This window comes from Barbus barbus (genome assembly GCF_936440315.1).
Source record: "Barbus barbus genome assembly, chromosome: 40".
Taxonomy (NCBI): Eukaryota; Metazoa; Chordata; class Actinopteri; order Cypriniformes; family Cyprinidae; genus Barbus; species Barbus barbus.
In genome coordinates, this window is record NC_136718.1 from 8854555 (window position 1) to 8873331 (window position 18777).

The window sequence follows — 18777 nt, forward strand, 5'->3', positions numbered from 1 at the left end:
CATTCTCATCTAATATTTATATGTAATTTTATTTTGGCTTTATTTCATGTTTTTATTAACAATATCAACACGGTTTAACGCCGTAATGGTCTACCAGCAAAAGGAGCAGCTAGAAAACAGCTATCAGTTTAGGAATTTGCCTGAATAAACGCTTAAACCTTTGAAATTAAAGCCACTTATTTTAAAATGCGTCTGCATGCTTTTATTTTGAAGTGCGGCTGAGACAGGAGGAGCTGCGTCTGACTTCACTCTCTCCGATCCGACTCTGTTGTTGTTGTGTCGGTGAGCGGCAAATGATTCAGCATCAATAATCTGTCTCTCTGTGGATGTGGAGATTGTTATAGATCTCCCAGCTAGACATTCACACATCGATTAGCGCTAATAAAGCGAAAATGGCGGTTCCTGCAGCCCCAAACCTGCAGCTGAACACGGCGACACAAAGCAGCCCTGTGAACTCCACAGAAAACGACATCCACATCGACGAGAGAGAGCTGGAAAACATCACAAACCACATCGAGGATGGCACCTCGCTGCCGCTGCACTCCCCGTGGACCTTCTGGCTGGATCGGTAGGCTGATGTTGGTATATTACTGTTATAAGGATTCGACTTTCTGTATCCACAAGCCTATCAACAAAGGCCCAAGATTGGTATTTCTATTTTTATAGCTAACCTTACTATTTTCAGTTTCTTAAGGAGCACAGCTCACACTAATAGATGGTTCAGGCGCCTGTATTAAGTATTTGTAAGCTTTAAGAGTGTCATAACGCAGAGCTGATATAATAACTTAGTAAAGTAGGTCGAGTCACCTGTAGGTCATGGTTGTTATTTAATATCAGATTTCATGTTCTCTGTAAATCAACAGAGTAATATGGTAAGGGTGTACCTCAAGGCTTTGTCAGGAGCCCATTTAGTTTTTGTTGGAGTTTTTAAAATATAGGGCACTGTTAGTGCAGAATAAGTTTTAAAATTGTGAAATAACCACACCTAAGTTGATTTGATTGTTCATTTGCATGCTATTTTAAAACTGATATATAACCAAAGCTATATATAATTTCACATAAGCTTCGCTTCCTTAAAATTCTCTCTGCAGTTTTTTGGCAATGATTTTCAAAGGGTTGAAGTCCTGTTTACCATCAGACTGACATTTGGTTGCCTTCATGATTGTGAAATGCTTGTGTCTCATGGCAAGATCACAAGCACTGTATTGCACTTGACATAAGACAGAGATAACACCCTTATGGTTTATGACACAGATATGGATGATGTGCCAGGCTTAGTGTAGTGCAAAAATGTCTTATTTAAAGTATAGTATACCAAAAAATCTGTCTTTATTTACTCACCCTCATGCCATTGCAAAATTATGATATTCCTTTGCCCATGGAACACAAAAGGTGAATTTCTGAAAATGTCTCGATAGCTTTTTATCACATAATATGAAGCTGCCAAGCTTCAAAATGACAAAAAGCACAGCACTTCAAGCAACCATTTGTCATTTTGAAGCTTTACAGCAACAGTTCACTTTTATTATCTTGGCCATTCTTTTGATTATATTACTAAGAAATTCACCTGTGTTCCCCAGAAGACCGAGAGAGTCAGATTTGGAATGACATGAGGGCGAGTAAATGATGACACAATTTTTATTTTTAATGAATTATTCTTTTGAAATCTATTTATTAGTGTGCATTTTGTAATTCTTTTTAATTCTTTATATCTTCAAGGTCATTACCGGGAACAACGGCAGCAGAGTGTGAATCAAATCTCAAAAAGATATACACCGTCCACACTGTACAGGTAGGTGTTACGATTAGAAGTCATTTTGTAATTGTAATTTTATATGTTTTGCATGACCAAAACTAGTCCTTTGATATATTAATCAAGATGTGGTGAAGTTTCTGTTTTTGTTTCATTTTAATTGAGATGTATGCAAATTTGGCAAGCCCAAATTTGACAGAACCTAATAACTGATGATTATTATGTTCAATATTGTGCTTGATCATCTTTCCAATTCATTAGCGCTTCCATTTAGATTTGTATATGACTTAAAATAAAATTAGGCACTAAAATATTATAATGGACCGTAATGGTGTCTAATAGTTTTGTAAACCAGCAGAAAAAAGGTTACTGTTGCAGTTGGGAAAAATATTGTTGCTGATATATTATGCATCACCTATTTTTCATAACATAAAGAGTTTCTGGAGTGTGTACAACAACATCCCTACTGTGTCCTCCCTCCCTCTGAGGTGTAGCTACCACTTAATGCGAGGAGAAAGAAGACCACTATGGTGAGTCTTCGGCCAGTTCACAATAAAAGTTTTTTCTTTTTGTTAAAAGAAATTAATACTTGTTATCAGCAACAATGCATTGAATTGATCAAAAGCGGCATTTGTTGCAAAACTTCTGTTTCAAATGAATGCTGCTCTTTTGGTCTTGAGCAGCAAATCTCAAGAAGGATTCTGAAGGATCATGTGACACTGACGACTGGAGTAATGATGCTGAAAATTCAGCTTTGCATCACATGAATAAATTACATTTTAAAATATATTAAACAGTTATTTTAAATTGTAATAATATTTCATAATTTCACGGATTTTACTGTGCTTCTGATCAAATAAATGCAGCCTTTGTGAGCATAAGACACTTCCTTTAAAAGCTAAATCTTATGACCACAAATTTTATTAACTGGAATGCATATCTGGCCTTAGCTTGGGAAATGCCTTTTGGGACAATTTATATAAACCATTTGGTTTAAAAATATTTTTTTCTGTCTATACAGGGAAGAGGAAAGCAATGCCAAGGGAGGTGTTTGGAAAATGAAAGCGCCAAAGGAGAGCACAGTAAGTCTGCTACACTTCGACTTGTAGACTGACTGCATAATGTAAATATGTTAAATACACAAATTGAGCATTTTCCCCATACATTCTGGTGTGTGTTATCACTGCCAAAATATAATTTGTCCATATGCTTTTTTTCTACCAGTCAGCTGTGTGGAAGGAGCTGCTATTGGCTACAATTGGTGAACAGTTCACAGATTACTGTGCATCAGGTGAGTGCTGAAATATGTTTAATTAAATTATGTATTTTACTGATAACATTTAAATTCAATATTTTTTTGTCTTTTAGAGGATGAGGTGGTAGGAGTAAGTGTCAGTGTGAGAGAACGAGAAGATGTGGTTCAGGTCTGGAATGGAAATGCCTCTTTTGCCAATGAGGCAAATGTTTTAGGAAGGATCTATGAACTTCTTCCACAGATATCTTTTAAAGCAGTATTTTATAAACGTAAGTGTCAGCGGTTTACATTCTTCTCGCTGCATGCCACACTGTCCATGCCGAGAGCTCACTGTTTATTGTTGTAACAATAGTTGCGTGAGAACTCCTATGAAACCCTAATGGCTTGATACAATGTTATACATTTTTCTATTAAATTAATTGTATTTATAGTAGTGCTGTCAACCGATTAATCGCGATTAATCACATACAAAATAAAAGTTTTGTTTGCATAATATATGAGTGTGTACTGTGTATATTTAATATGTATATATAAATACACACACATGCATGTATATATTTCAGAAAAATAGGTTATGTTTATATATTAATTATATATATTTATAATATAAATTATATGAATATAATTATAGACATGTAAATACATGTAAATATTTTCCAAATATATACTGTATGTGTGTGTATTTATATATACATAATAAATATACACAGAACACACACATATATTATGCAAACAAAACTTTTATTTTGTATGTGATTAATCGCGATTAATCGGTTGACAGCACTAATTTATAGATTTGGTTAAGTTAATTAACACATAAGTGCAAAAACATCATAGAATTGTTTTTTTTGTTTTTTCAGCACACGAGGAGCACCATGCATTTGAAGGCGGTCGCTCAAGACATTAGCAAGCTTTGCACATTCACCACAGTTTTCCCAGTTTTTGGACTGATCGTAGAAAATGGACTGAAAACGGAAAAAGAATCCCTCCTGGGCGAACAGAACTCTTGGGTTTTGCGGTTGTTTCATATCACATAGGGAATGTTACAGCCCTGTTTTTAAGTTATAAGTGTTGCAGATGATCCCTCCATGCTTTTCGTAAGGAGTTTTCTCATAACAGATATTTAGGCAATATCAATAAAGCTCACATATACAGTAGCACATATAAATCATCACGACAGAGCAATGTTGCCAATTGTCATCATGTTTTAGAAAATCCATTAGGATCAAACTCTTTAGGGCTGTTTTTCCTTAGACACACATTAGGCATATCCTCAGACTAAAAAAAGGTCTAAGGCTAATCTTAATCTGCTTCTGGGAACTCTTTTATGCAAAAGTATTGCACATTTGTCTTTGGAAAAAAACTCTTTGGCTTGGAGGTTATTACTGATTTCAGAGCAAATGTAAGTGGGTGTAACAGCTTTGGTTATAACTGTAAGTATACAGAAAAAATGTATATGCAATTCCACATTTTCACCCTAAACTTGATATTTAAGTAAATTTAAATAATCCTGTATTAATCACATGAGGGTAAATTCTTGCATCTTGCAAACTGCTTTGCTTTTATGTTTTAAAAAACTGTATTTAGACCTCCTGTAGTATTTTATGTAAATGAAAGCTGTTTTAGAATGGCGTCATAGCACTGTTGAACTTCTCTTTTCTTTTTTGGTTACTGCCTTGTGGTTGATATCCTGCATTTTGTTCTATGTGTTGCTGTAGGCGCTTAGTGTCTCGTCTTTGTCACAATAGTCCAAATGCTTAATATTTTCATTGTCTGCAATCATTAAGTCTATTTTTACTTATGCATTTGCTTCTAACTGCCTTTTTATTCACTATAATCACACTGTGGCTTGTTTCAGAGTGCTTATCGTTGTAGTTTGTTTTATTGTGTTTGGATGGATGCTTATGTTGGACAACTTGTGAGTTGAGGGGAGCTAGTGTAGATATTTTCAAATTATGAAACTGAAAATGACTTGTGTAATCATCAGAGCATACATTTTTTCGTTTTTCAGTACCAAAGAGATTTCCTTTCTGATTTCCTGTATTATAAGTCATCATCGTCTGTGATCTGCACGTGTCTGCGTCCTTCTGATCTCGCTTAGAGAGTTAAAACCGTGTTTCTCACATTCGTCTTTACTGATGTCTTTTCCACTTTATTTAGGTTTGTCAAATCAGAAACTTCAAGCCCAAAAAGACCTGCATCATGAACCAGGTCCCTTAATGCACTAAAAAGCACAATTATGATTGTGTCCTTCATGTGGGCAGGGATGTGCAAAATATCCTGTACATACAGCTGACCTTTCATATTTCAGCCTTTTCCTACCCATCATTGATCCCTCAATGAGATGCGAGTACTGACATGGATTTTTTAGTTTATTTTTTGGAGCATTTTTGTCGGTTTTCCAGGCTCCCAATCAGGATCTGAAACCTCAAACTGATTGTCAATCTTCTGGAATGGTGCCTTGTGTTCTCCCAGGGTTTCACTCACAGAATGTTTTGTTTATCTCTATGTATTTAATCAGTTATGTTATTTTTTTCCTTTCTTTTGCTTATAGGTTTTGAAATATTGAATAAACACAAAGCAGAATTCGAAATATGACTACTGCACTTATTTCAAGAAAAAATGTAGTGTCTTTCATTTCAAATACATGCATTTACGATGTATTAAATACTAATGTAGTAACCACTAGGTGGCGCTGCACACCCTTTAAACGCATTTTAAATGTCTACACTTGTCTGCATCTCCAATACCTCCTATTTAATTCACATTTCACCAGATTAGCACCACATATCAGTCCCGCTAGTTCGTGTTTATATGTTATTGATTAATGCCTCATGGAATGAATCATATCCAGTCTAGTGCGCAACATTATTTATTCCTCGCTTCTTGAGCGACGCGACGCTACAGCCCTCAGCAGGTGGACGTGACGTCACGCCACAACAGCTACTCTGCTCTCAAACTCACCTCAAAAACTCGGTTTTGACACGGCTCACACGCTACATTTACCTAATGAGTCTTGTTTATCGTTTATAATTCGACGCTCGCTGTAAACGGTCCCGTATACGTGCAAAATCCAGGCGCGTGGTCCGTAAAGTAGTCCTTGGGACGCGCACTGCGGAAGAATACACTTGTTTACATTGTGCAGCACGCGGCGGTGTGGCGGCCAGCGCGCGGCTGCGCGAGCTTCATGGGAGACCGACACACTGCGCTTTCCAGCTCGCAAAAGTTCGTTCCAGGGTCGCTGTTAAAGTTTTCATTTCTGTCCGTTGAGAAACCACTTCATCCCCGGTAAGTTTATTCTTCTTATCAAGTTTCCTTCACTGTGTTTATTCGTGATTTACATTGCGAGGTTGATTTGCTAGTTATTAGCCTTATCAGAACTAACGGCAGCGCTGGGGAGCAGCTAATTCAAAGCTCTCCACACTTTTATCGCCATCTATTTAGTGTTTTATATCAGGTAATTTACATTGAACAAAGTCGGTGGCTTTCGTTACACTCAGTAATTGTCGCAGCATCCCATTTAAACCCCTTATGGGAGCGTTAGCTGGCTAACATGTGCCTTTGGTTCAGTTCATGTGGAGAACAAAAACAGCCCGAGTAACTTCAGTTCAAGACACTGCACGCAGTCGGTCGTAAATCACATCTAACCTCTAAATCCCCACAGTTTATTATTATTATTATTATTATTATTAAACTGTTACGATTACTCAATAAATATTAACAACACCGCATGTACTAAAAGATACATGAATACAATCTACATTATTGGAGTTGATCATGCGAAATATATATACACATACATATTTTTTTTTATCTTTGGAAGTTAATCAAGTAACTTACAATTTTCCGTTACACAATCATTATACATTTAGTCTTAACATAAAAATGTAGCAATTTGTTTAAATCAGCTATTTTCTTTTTGAACGTATAATCTTTACCCATTTACTTTTTTTTTTTTTTTTGCTCCACACTATAATTATGCAGCCTGTATTACAATGTTTGTCAGTGGGCATTAGTCAAATCTCATTCAATTGAGTGTTAATCCTAACTGGGTGGTTTGATTTTGGTCGGCAGGTTTAAACATGGACTCACATGCATCCTCTCATAGAGGCGTGTTACTTTGGTTGTGTCTCATAATTGAGTGAAGTATCTACCTAGACTTCTTTTAGGGTACCTATAATGCCAAGAACTGCTGCCTAGGTAGGTTGGTAGATCTCTGTTTTCCTGTATTTTTAGTCTACTTGGTTTGCCGAGTTTCATAATTCTTCATGAGCGTACCAAAGAGTTAAAAAAAGTTCTCCTTCAGTTTCATTGTTTGATTTTGAAGTTGTTGAAACTACAACAAACACAAAAAAGCTACGCCCCTTCACAGGTTTCATTTCTCCTTTTTGCCTCCGAGCGTTTCCAATTCAGTTAATCATTTGTTGCAGCTCTTTACAGGCATCCCAGTCTCTTTTTTTTTTTTTTTTTACTTCAGTTGTCTGTTCTTAAACCAGGTGTTACCTGCCTTTAGGATCTGGTTCCCTCACTCTATGGGCCATTGTGAAGATCTGTCCATTCAGCACAACTGGAAAACAATTTCAGTAGATTGTTAAAGAGGATTTCGTTTGTTAGTACAGAGGGTTCTCGAATTATTTTTTATGCCGAAGTTACACCTAAAATATTTACCTGAAGTACCCCTCTGAGATTTTAAATTAATATTTAATGACACATTTGCATGTCCACACTTTTCTGATGTCGGTTAATAGTCACATGATATGCAAGTAAACAGATAAACTATTATATTTTCTTTAGTAACTTTAATTTAGAGATGTGCTGTCTAGATATGTATATCTGAAAAAAAAACTTTAATAAAGTAATTCAATGTATAATACAACTATGTATGAATGAAATATAAACTGATTTTTATTACAGCTACAAAAAGTTTTCAGTCAAGGTTTTTGGTCACAATCTCTACAGTTTGTTTGAGAAGTAGATTGTGGATGTCTTCAAGATTGATCATGAATCATGATACTAATTTGTCAGTTCGCCCACACTTACTTGGGTTCAGTCTTTACAACTAAGCTAAACAAGCTAACACCACAAGTTACTATACAAATATTTGTCTTATTCACTTTAAGATGTTCAAACTCTCAAGCTTTTAACATGTCAAATCTTCAAGCTTTTACTGTGGTTTTTTATTGGCATGTTGTAAACGTCTGGCCACAAAAATGTTGGCAGTTCTGCTTTTGTGAATTTATAAAAAGTAAAGTGAATCTAGTGCACATTGATTTTCCAAATGCGTTCCCATTTCCAGCTCTGAAAATATGGTATTATGAGCTGCACACGTACAAATGAACACAGTGCCAAGCTTCATTCTGAAACTTCTACGTCAATTAATAAAACACTATGATAGAATTTTTATTTTTGGGTGAACTATTCCTTTAACGTTAATAAAACAACAAAACGCAAAGAGAAAAATCACCCACTACTCTTGACTGAAAAACTTTAATACAGTTGCTTTAGGAATCAGTCTATAGATTTTTTTTCTGTTTTTTTATTTTTATATTTGTTCATTCAATTTCTTGAATGCTCCTGCTAAATGCACCTATTGTACCTGAAAGTAAAGCACTGTTTGTTTTATTTGTATATTATGTGTATTTGTATGTGTATCTTTGTTCTTATTTTTTAATAAGAAAGATAAAATAATGACTGATTTTTTTTTTTTTTTTTTTTTTTGTTACCTTGAAAGGCTGTGTCTTTATAATAGGGGGATTAGTTTGGCTGTAATGCTCAGACAACTTGCAAAATAGTAAAACCAACATGACAAAGAATCGTGATAAAATCGTGAATCGTGATATGATATTTTTTCCATATCGCCCACCTCTACGTGCAGCCCTAGATTGAATTAATATTAACTTCCAACTCATGAACCCCCCCTTTGGTAAACCCTGCATTACTGCATTCTTCTTTCAGATCTTACTCCTTCAGGCATTTTTCTGTATCCTGGAGCTTCGTCATATTGTTAACAAACCTGTGATGGCCTGTCTTTTTTCACAACTGCATTATTGATAAAGAGTTATTGTCCCTTAAACAGTGTAAAGCCTGTTTCTCTCTGTCACTTTTATATCTGACTGAATAATGCGACGATTGACAGATTTTGTCTTGCTTGTGTAATAACAGCTTTAATGACTTGCGCAAAAGTTATGCCTTATTTCTTAATGACATAACGTCCCCCACCTCCTGCTACACCGTGAATAAGATGGTCAGGAACCGGTAATGTCACTGTCATAATCCGATTAATGATTTACAGTTTTCTTGGCATGTCTAGATAAACACCTTTATGGCATATCATACTCAGACGTCCTGCTGTGATGGCCGACTGCCTAATAAACAACAGTCTAGTACATAAATTGCTATATTGCACTCTTGAGACGAATGATGTGATAGTTGAAGGGAGTGCCACAAGCATGAGAGAATGTAGGAGTAAGTGTAATGCGGTTTGTTCTTTCCGAGGAAGCGGCACGTGTGGCGTTCCTAGGCGTGGATGTGTAGATGAACGTGACAGATATTTCCTTTTTAGGTGGGAGTTTTAGATTCTGTTTCCCCTTTCTTATGTTCTGGCTTCTCCAAGGGTTTCCCCTCAGGTGAAGGGGTTTCAAATGAGTGCACTAACACTGAGCAAACTTTGTTGTGGTGAGGAAGCGTAATGGCTGGTTGCTTGGTGGACAAGGTGTCAGGTTTGTTCTTGGTTAGTGCTATTCAGTCACAACCTTTTCCTGTTAACATTTGGCATATTATTTATTGAGTCAATAAGCCTAGTCCTCTGTGTGGGTTCATTTTTGAAGTAAACGAAACTAATAGCTCATAATGTGTGTGCATAGTAATCAGTTTCTGGTAAATAAGCACGTTTACTTTGTGCACTGTGAGGGTGTTGCTGAAGAGTTGTGAAAGAATTGCTTGTCACACCATGCTGTCTATTGGTGTAATCTATATGGAAATGGGGATAATTCTGCTGCCCTATCTCAACTGACTCGCACACCTATTCAAATCTTCCGGAACAGTAAAGTGTGGTTGTGCTATCTGTGTGCCATCCTGGAGAGTTTGAAGCACGTGCTTCATATAAGCATATTTATTAAAATAATTTTTTTGCTTGTGGTTAACGTTGGCTAATTGCAAATACTGTAGGTTGCATTTTTAGCAAGTCTCAAAATGATTATAATTTTCTTCATAATGTTGATGCCTAAATTCAATTGTATCATTAAATGAGTTTAGTTGTTCAGTCTTTAAGTTTTTATATAAGCTACTGTTCCAAAATTTGTGAACGGTCAGATTTTTATTTTGTTTTTGAATGGTGTCTTGTGCTCACCAAGGCTGCAGTTGTTTGATCCAAAGTATAATAAAACATTATTTGTAACACTATAAATGGTTTTACCATCACTTTTGATTAATTTAATTTAATATTTGCTGAAAAGTATTAAATTCTTAAAAAAAAAAAAATGGTTATAGGCCATAATATGAAATAATTATTGGCTTATTTGTTATTGGCCAGAGTTTTCATATTTGTAATATTGTTCATTCTTGGGTGTCCTGGAGGATTTGTTCTTGAATGCTGTTGTTCAGAAATCAAGCAGAGGTCTCCTTATGCACAGTTTGTCTATTAAGGCATTTTCTTATAAAATTGAAAAAAAGCAAATTTAAAAAAAAAAAAAAAAAGCAATACAATGTATTAAAAGATAAAATCACCAAAGTACTGTCCTTTATGTCCGTCAGAGGGAAAAAAAAGTTTCAGTCTTGACTTTTATTTGTAATCTGCACACTGTTAATGAAGTTTAAAAAGTTTGAATGAACTCAAAGTCTAATGTTTGACAAGCCTTAATCACCCCCATGTTCAGTCTCTATGTGGAAACCACATCATTTCCATCTCAGTAAAGTGTATTTACATAGTAGTACACCTGAATGAAAAGCAGGCACTATAGCAAACTGCTCTCTGTACTAAGCCTGTCACACATTTTCAAGATAATATTGTCTGGCCCTGCAATTGAACTGATGCAGCCTGCCTATCTTTTCCTTGGCTTGTATCTGTGCAGTGTGGTTTTGTGTATCTGCGTAATTTGTCATGTGTTCGTAGCCAAGCTATGAAATGTGATATTCTATGAGGGCTGCCTCTTCCATTATCTCAGAAACCTCTCTAAAAATAGATCCATGCATCCAGACACCATGCTATAGCCTACTACAAAGTGCCATTAGTCCCTTCTTTCTGCCAACTGCTCCCAACAGCCTCGTCTGGCTTTCAGAACCTGGTTGAATGAACTCATGCTGCTGATTTTTAGCTGTCTGCACGTTCAATAATCATTCTTAGACAGGTCCAGCAGTATTAAAGTGCCTTGAATGAAGTGAGACTGTTGTACACAATTGCCATAAACCACAACTCTCATGAGTGTTAGAATTTAGCCTTCAAAAATAAGTCTGTACAGGTTACAGGTAAATGATTGATTGCTTCATAAACTTCATGGAATATGGATGTAATGTGAAACACTCTTCAGTAGTTTCTGCTAGCAGGCACCTGCTTGAGTCATCTTGTATGTTTTTTACTTGCTTGTCTTAAAGTGACAGTTCAACCAAAACTATATTTTGTCATCACTTATTCACACTCATGTTGTTCCAAAACCAGTATAACTGTTTTTTATTTTAACAGTGAAGCACAAAAGAAGATATTTGAAGAACCTGTTTTTGTTCATACAACAAAAGTCAGTGAAGGTTAAAGGGGTCCAAAACAACACTAGACCCTACTATTATTATTGGTTGGAGGGGGACAAAAAGATACTTCTTTAAAATCACTTCTTTGGGGTGCACCAGTTTTGTTATGACATGACGGAGAGCAAATGCTAACAAAATTTTCATTTTTGTGAGGACTATCCCATTAAGTAGTGATTGGCCTATTTTTTTTTTTTTTGCTGAAACCAAAATGAAGGTTTCCATTTAACCAAAAAGCGAAACAAAAAATAAAGTTTCAGTAATTACATCTGGGTAATTGGGTACTTAATTGGGTACTCAGGTAATAAATGAAGCCGGTTGTAGTAAAGTTTAGGAAAGAGACACATTTTTAATATTTCAGATTTTGCATATTGCTAGGACAGTTGACAGAATTGTGCCAGTGATAAATCTGTGTCAAAAGTTTATTATTTGTGTGTTTTTAAGCCTTGCCAATTTAAACATTCAAGCAGTTTTAAAGCATGAAATGGACACAGGCAGTCAAAACATGTCATCAGAATAGTTGTCACTATTTCAGCCAGTGATTTCTGCCCTCCAACACTTCATCACTTAGTCATAGAGTTCTCAACCTCTGGGAATCCAACATCATTGCAGAGCTGCGAACTATCATCTTCTCCAAAAAACAGGTTGTTGCTGGCAGGATATGTAAGTGCAAGTTTAAATGCATTGCTGTTTACAAAGATCTGTGAAATAATGATATTTGAGGAGAGAATTTGTAAAGATTGTGTAAAGACTTGTGCCCTGTGAAGTTTGTTACTTTCTACATTTACATTTACATTTATTCATTTAGCTGACGCTTTTATCCAAAGCGACTTACAATTGCTATATATGTCAGAGGTCGCACGCCTCTGGAGCAACTAGGGGTTAAGTGTCTTGCTCAGGAACACATTGGTGTCTCACAGTGGATTCGAACCCGGGTCTCTCACACCAAAGGCATGTGTCTTATCCACTGCTCCATCACCATCACCACTTTCTATAGTGTTTATTTCCATTTATTCAGAGCATGTAGCAGTTAATATAACAGTCCAGTCAGTAAGATGTGTGGTGTCAGTCATGCCTCATCTGATGGAAGAAGTAAAAATATCATATTGTGTATTATTAGCCGAATGTATTTAACTAGCCAAACATTATTCCTTTCCCTGTACTCTTTATCCAACATCTTCCTGTAATAGGAGGAGCTCTCTTTCCTCCACACATTGCTCCCCTTTTTAAAATATTTATTTATCTAGTGATTCGTTCCTAGACTGCGCACAAGGTGTTTTTTAAAATCTGACTTGTTTCATGTTCAGTGTAAATCTCTGTAACAGAATAGCCTGAGGCTGCTATTGATGAACTGGTTTTTATTTTTCCATAGCTGAGGTGAAAAACGCACAGGTACGTGCTATTATGGAGAATTAATAGGTAGACTGAGTCTGATGAATATGTTTTCTTTACTTGGTCTAGTGAATTTATTAATATGCGATCAATACCTAGAAGTAAACAACATTAGACAAGCCATGCCTGGGCATATTAATTGTCCAGTTGAATGTTCAGTTGCATTATGGGTGATAAACCCCACCATCCTCAGACCTAGTCATAATTACACAAGTCTTTGTTGATGTTCTTGCTAATTTTATTACTCTAACTCAGTTTAAGAGCCACGTCTTGATGCTGCATCACATTAAGCACCTTTAGATCTCGAGTGTGCTTTTATGACTTTGCTTTCCTCCTTCTTTGTGTTATGTATCAATATCTCCTCATTGAGACTTCAAAGGCATTCCTTCAGGTTGGTGTATGTTTTTCCTTCCTGACAGTTGAAGTCCTCAGAGGCTTCACCTCTCCCCGAAAATCCTCATGTTTGTGTTGCTTGTCGGCTAAAGTTTGTGTCTATGGGAAAATGAGGCATTAGGGATGCAGAGAAACGTTCATGAGATGAAGGCCTATCATCTGTGCAAATAGAACGATGCCAGTGTATGTCAAATAAACACACACAAAACATTCTTCAGCAGTTACACTGTTGACGAGCTTTTGTTTCCTTTCATGTTTCTGAAAATGTAAGAACGTGTAACCCAAACAAACTTGCATTAGCGTTTCTTTTAAACAGTCAAACAGGCAAATACTGGTTCAGATTGGCATTTTGTAGTTGTTTCTAACACATCTATTTACAGCAAACATGACTGGTGTCAGCCTATGACAGAATGACACGCTGTAACTCACAGATTTGTGCATGATTCATATGTAGGCCTGTTTTTTTCCCCCACATTTGTGGACAGGTTGCATTACAGTGTAATGCTCTATGTACGCAGTGTATGTTTTAGTACATATTTGTCATGTTTTTCATGCGCACAAATGTTTTCTCAGTTGTTGGGTATTTGTGCAATCTATGTTGATGCAGTTTCGCTCCAGATTTCCTCCTCTGTACCATTTTATCCTTGCTCGCATTTTCTGCAAGTGCACATTTTTTATTATATAAACAGACAGTATTTCTGGTCCTGGATGCTGATTGGTCAATTCAGCGTTCAACCATGACGTGAAACATCTGTTCACCTAGCTGTTGTCGTTGTGTAGCATCCATAGACGCCAACTTATTGCCATGGAAGGATGGCACTTAATGAACTGATCATGATGAAATGGAAGTAATAGCAGGTCTTTTATTCCATATTGTGATCTGAGTGAAATGGTTTGGCGAAAATTAAAAAAATGTTAGGGCGGGTGCTTGGTTGATTTTCATGCGAGCTTTCAGTCAGTTGTAAGAAAAGGGCGAGTTTTATGAGAACTCGATTGGAGAGGTTTACCCATTCCATGTTTGGTCCATATCTTCCTTGCTAATTTTTTCATGGACTTCAACAGCATGTATACATCCCCACACCAATCTAAAATGTTGTCCTTCGTTCTCAGTGAAAGTACAACTCGGTGTCTCTGCCAGCTGAAACAGGCTATTGCTGTGTTTGCAGCACTAAATAACAAGCACTCAAATCCCACGAGCTCTGTTCTGGTTCACATTCATGTCAGGAGAGGGGTTGCTTGTTTGTCTAGAGATTTTCTTCGCTGTTTACTCTAGCTGTGTTGCTTTTCGAGCCGTTCCCCCACCCTTCTCAGCTGTTTACATAAGGCCCTCCCTGTGTATTATGGCACCTGCCAGATCTGCAGATTGTACCACCTGGTTAATGTTAAATTGCTCCAGAAGGAAGATGTGTTTGTTAATAAACACCAAACCAAGGGCCCCAGTGTTTACTGTAGTCATGGTGGCAATCAGTTATTTAACAAATATCGGCCCCTGCTTCCTCGTGTTGGGAGAGTGTTTAACTATGTAAGAACTAGAGAAACTGTTCAGCCAGACAAGGGAGAGCTATATGAAGCGCCTAGGACTTAAAAATTAGTTTTATGAAGTTAAGATCTATATTCTTATATAACTCTTGAGATTTCGTATGACCAGTTAATCTTTAAACAAGTGGTTTCTTGCCATCATGAGGATGGGATAAAAAGAGAACTGTAAACATGTCATCGTTTTTCAACTGTACACACAGCCCACACAGCTGTATTGTCTTAAATGGTTTATTTTAAGCTTCGTGGAAGGCAGGCAGACAGGTTATACCAATATTCATAAGAACCTGCCTCTTAAAATTGTGTTTTCTGAAACAGGCATGCTTCATCTTTTTGTTTTTTGTTTTTCAGTATTTGCTGAGAAAGCACTTAAAAACATTATTCAAAGACAAAAAGCAGCTTTAGAATGCTATATTGTCAAATATTTGTTGTAACTATATTATTTGTTTTATTGTTATATAGGGCTGAAACGACTAATTGAGATTAATCCCATTCAAAATAATTGTTTATATTCTATGTGTGTACTGTGTATATTTATTATGAATGTATAAATACACGTGTATCTATTAAGAAAAAAAGATTTTATGATTTGTTATATATATATATATATATATATATATATATATATATATATATATATATATATATATATATATATATATATATATATATATATATATATATATACATACATACATACATACATACATACATACATACATACATACATACACACACATACATAGATACATACATACATACATACATACACATACACACACATACATAGATACATACATACATAGATACATACACACACCTAAAGGATTATTAGGAACACCTGTTCAATTTCTCATTAATGCAATTATCTAATCAACCAATCACATGGCAGTTGCTTCAATGCATTTAGGGGTGTGGTCCTGGTCAAGACAATCTCCTAAACTCCAAACTAAATGTCAGAATGGGAAAGAAAGGTGATTTAAGCAATTTTGAGCGTGGCATGGTTGTTGGTGCCAGACGGACCGGTCTGAGTATTTCACAATCTGCTCAGTTACTGGGATTTTCACGCACAACCATTTCTAGGGTTTACAAAGAATGGTGTGAAAAGGGAAAGACATCCAGTATGCGGCAGTCCTGTGGGCGAAAATGCCTTGTTGATGCTAGAGGTCAGAGGAGAATGGGCCGACTGATTCAAGCTGATAGAAGAGCAACTTTGACTGAAATAACCACTCGTTACAACCGAGGTATGCAGCAAAGCATTTGTGAAGCCACAACATGCACAACCTTGAGGCGGATGGGCTACAACAGCAGAAGACCCCACCGGGTACCACTCATCTCCACTACAAATAGGAAAAAGAGGCTACAATTTGCACAAGCTCACCAAAATTGGACGGTTGAAGACTGGAAAAATGTTGCCTGGTCTGATGAGTCTCGATTTCTGTTGAGACATTCAGATGGTAGAGTCAGAATTTGGCGTAAACCGAATGAGAACATGGATCCATCATGCCTTGTTACCACTGTGCAGGCTGGTGGTGGTGGTGCAATGGTGTGGGGGATGTTTTCTTGGCACACTTTAGGCCCCTTAGTGCCAATTGGCCATTGTTTCTGACCATGTCCATCCCTTTATGACCACCATGTACCCATCCTCTGATGCTACTTCCAGCAGGATAATGCACCATGTCACAAAGCACGAATCATTTCAAATTGGTTTCTTGAACATGACAATGAGTTCACTGTACTAAAATGGCCCCCACAGTCATCAGATCTCAACCCAATAGAGCATCTTTGGGATGTGGTGGAACGGGAGCTTCGTGCCCTGGATGTGCATCCCACAAATCTCCATCAACTGCAAGATCCTATCAATATGGGCCAACATTTCTAAAGAATGCTTTCAGCACCTTGTTGAATCAATGCCACGTAGAATTAAGGCAGTTCTGAAGGCGAAAGGGGGTCAAACACAGTATTAGTATGGTGTTCCTAATAATCCTTTAGGTGAGTGTGTATATGTGTGTATATGTATATATGTATGTATGTATATATGTATATATGTATATATATATATATATATATATATATATATATATATATATATATATATATATATATATATATATATATATATATATATATATATATATATATATATTAGGGATGCACAATATTTATCAGACCGATAAATTATCGACCGATATGAGAGAAAATGACGTCATTTTTATTGCTCCGATAAAGTATGCTTGCTGGTAAATCAATCAATCTGTCTGATTTATCTGAGATTCATCTTCTTTCCGAGTGCAAGTGATTGCAGCTTTAAACTGCAGTGACTGTCAGCATGTGTTGTGCTCATTACGTCATCATTTGCGAACATGTCTTCGCCGGTCTGGAAGTTTTTCTCGGAGGCAGAGGAGGACAATGCCATTGCTATTTCCAACGCTTGTTCAGCAAGGATTCCGAAAGGAGGAAAAAAGGCATCAAGTAGGGTTGTGACAGTGAGGAAATTTTCCCACTGGTTAATCGACGTGTGTCAACACCTTACCGGTATCACCTCGGTGGATGGGGGGTGGACGTCGTTTGAGTCTTCTCTCTTTTCCTCGCTTTCCTTCGGTTTTAAATAGCTTGTAAGCTCTGTGCGCGTTTTATTTTCCCTTTCAAATTAGTGGCAATTTGGCGTCAAGCAGTTGTTTGTTTTTAGTTCGCTTGAGTTTTCTCACTTTCCTTTGCTTAAATAGCTTGTAAAAGCACCGTGCGTATTTTTTCACTTTTAAATTAGCGGCAATTCGGCATCAAACAACAAAATACAACAGAACATATAGCTAACTTTTATTAACAAAACGAATAAAAATGCACCATGCTATATGCCTAATATAAAATAACAGATAACTTACAAATTTTAAATATGCATGGTAGGCCTATACAAAACTGAAAGTCAGTAAAGACTGAGGAACAAATAATTATAAAACGTTTATTAGTGAGATGGAAAGTTTTGAGGCACGGACTGCATACACCTTGATGTAAAATAATGGGAAAAATATCACAGTTTAAATAAAATAAAAATCAGCAAATACTGTGGAACCAAATAGGCTAAATGAGAAACGAATGTTTAGAAAATAAATAAATAAATAGACCTTCCAATATCACCTTAGATAAATGGCAGGTTAACAGGCTTTTCAAAATCCAAAAATATTTTTAAAACAGGCGCTTTTACATTTCGTTTTGAAACTCTTCTGCCATCGTCTTGTCTTTTTCACCTCACTCTTGTCAGTCAGCTCGACTCTCTCCTCAGGTGATAAATGAAATCTGATCTGTGATGCGCGACTGTCGTTCGTTCACAAAAATGAACTGAAATACATGCCTTACAGACATGACAAATATATCTAAAGAAAGCTTTAAATTGCTACTTAACGAAATAAATAAAAATGAAAACAAATACTATTTAATACAATCGTTATCCGTGAAGATTTACTTAAAAGCGCGTCTAACGAGGAGATGGCGAATCCTTACTATTTCCCCCGGACACATTCATGGTAATTACTTTTGCTGTGGCTTTTGCTTTATTGTATTTGAAGGCAGAACTCTTCAGCAGTGCTGACAGCTCGCTGCTGCGGCGGGACACTAAACACCGTCGAGTCGCTCTTGACAGTCGCGGCAGCACGGACTCATGTTGTTTCCACCAGCGCAGCAATTTTTTTTTCATCAATAATTGATGGATGTCTAA

The 18777-nt window shown here is 36.5% G+C and overlaps 2 protein-coding genes across 4 annotated transcripts in view; both read left to right on the forward strand.

The window, feature by feature from the left end:
• The first annotated feature begins 222 nt into the window (after window positions 1-222).
• Window positions 223-5622, forward strand: LOC306859997 (eukaryotic translation initiation factor 4E type 3-like). 3 transcript variants are annotated; one of them, XM_079401494.1, is made up of 7 exons: window positions 223-568; window positions 1720-1792; window positions 2189-2283; window positions 2775-2835; window positions 2978-3044; window positions 3122-3277; window positions 3869-5622. In XM_079401494.1, the coding sequence occupies exons 1-7, from the start codon at window positions 393-395 to the stop codon at window positions 3913-3915; spliced, it is 675 nt and encodes a 224-aa protein (XP_079257620.1). In that variant the 5' UTR covers window positions 223-392; the 3' UTR covers window positions 3916-5622. The 3 variants fall into 3 exon arrangements, with proteins under 3 accessions (XP_079257620.1, XP_079257622.1, XP_079257621.1); XM_079401496.1 differs by having other exon boundaries at window positions 259-648; XM_079401495.1 differs by having other exon boundaries at window positions 259-578; window positions 3869-5598.
• Window positions 5623-6134: 512 nt separating this feature from the next.
• LOC306859999 (forkhead box protein P1-B-like) overlaps window positions 6135-18777 on the forward strand; it is a 42329-nt gene continuing 29686 nt past the window's right edge. Inside the window, exon 1 of the mRNA XM_079401498.1 lies at window positions 6135-6296. The gene's annotated coding sequence lies outside the window, so the exon portion shown is untranslated. The remainder of the gene's footprint in view (window positions 6297-18777) is intronic.

Bases quoted from the DNA above. Each gene is read 5' to 3' on its own strand.
- LOC306859997 (XM_079401494.1), top strand. From the start codon at position 393: ATGGCGGTTCCTGCAGCCCCAAACCTGCAGCTGAACACGGCGACACAA. The intron at 569-1,719 runs GTAGGCTGATGT...TATATCTTCAAG, and splicing joins TGGACCTTCTGGCTGGATCG to GTCATTACCGGGAACAACGG. The intron at 1,793-2,188 runs GTAGGTGTTACG...CATAACATAAAG, and splicing joins ACACCGTCCACACTGTACAG to AGTTTCTGGAGTGTGTACAA.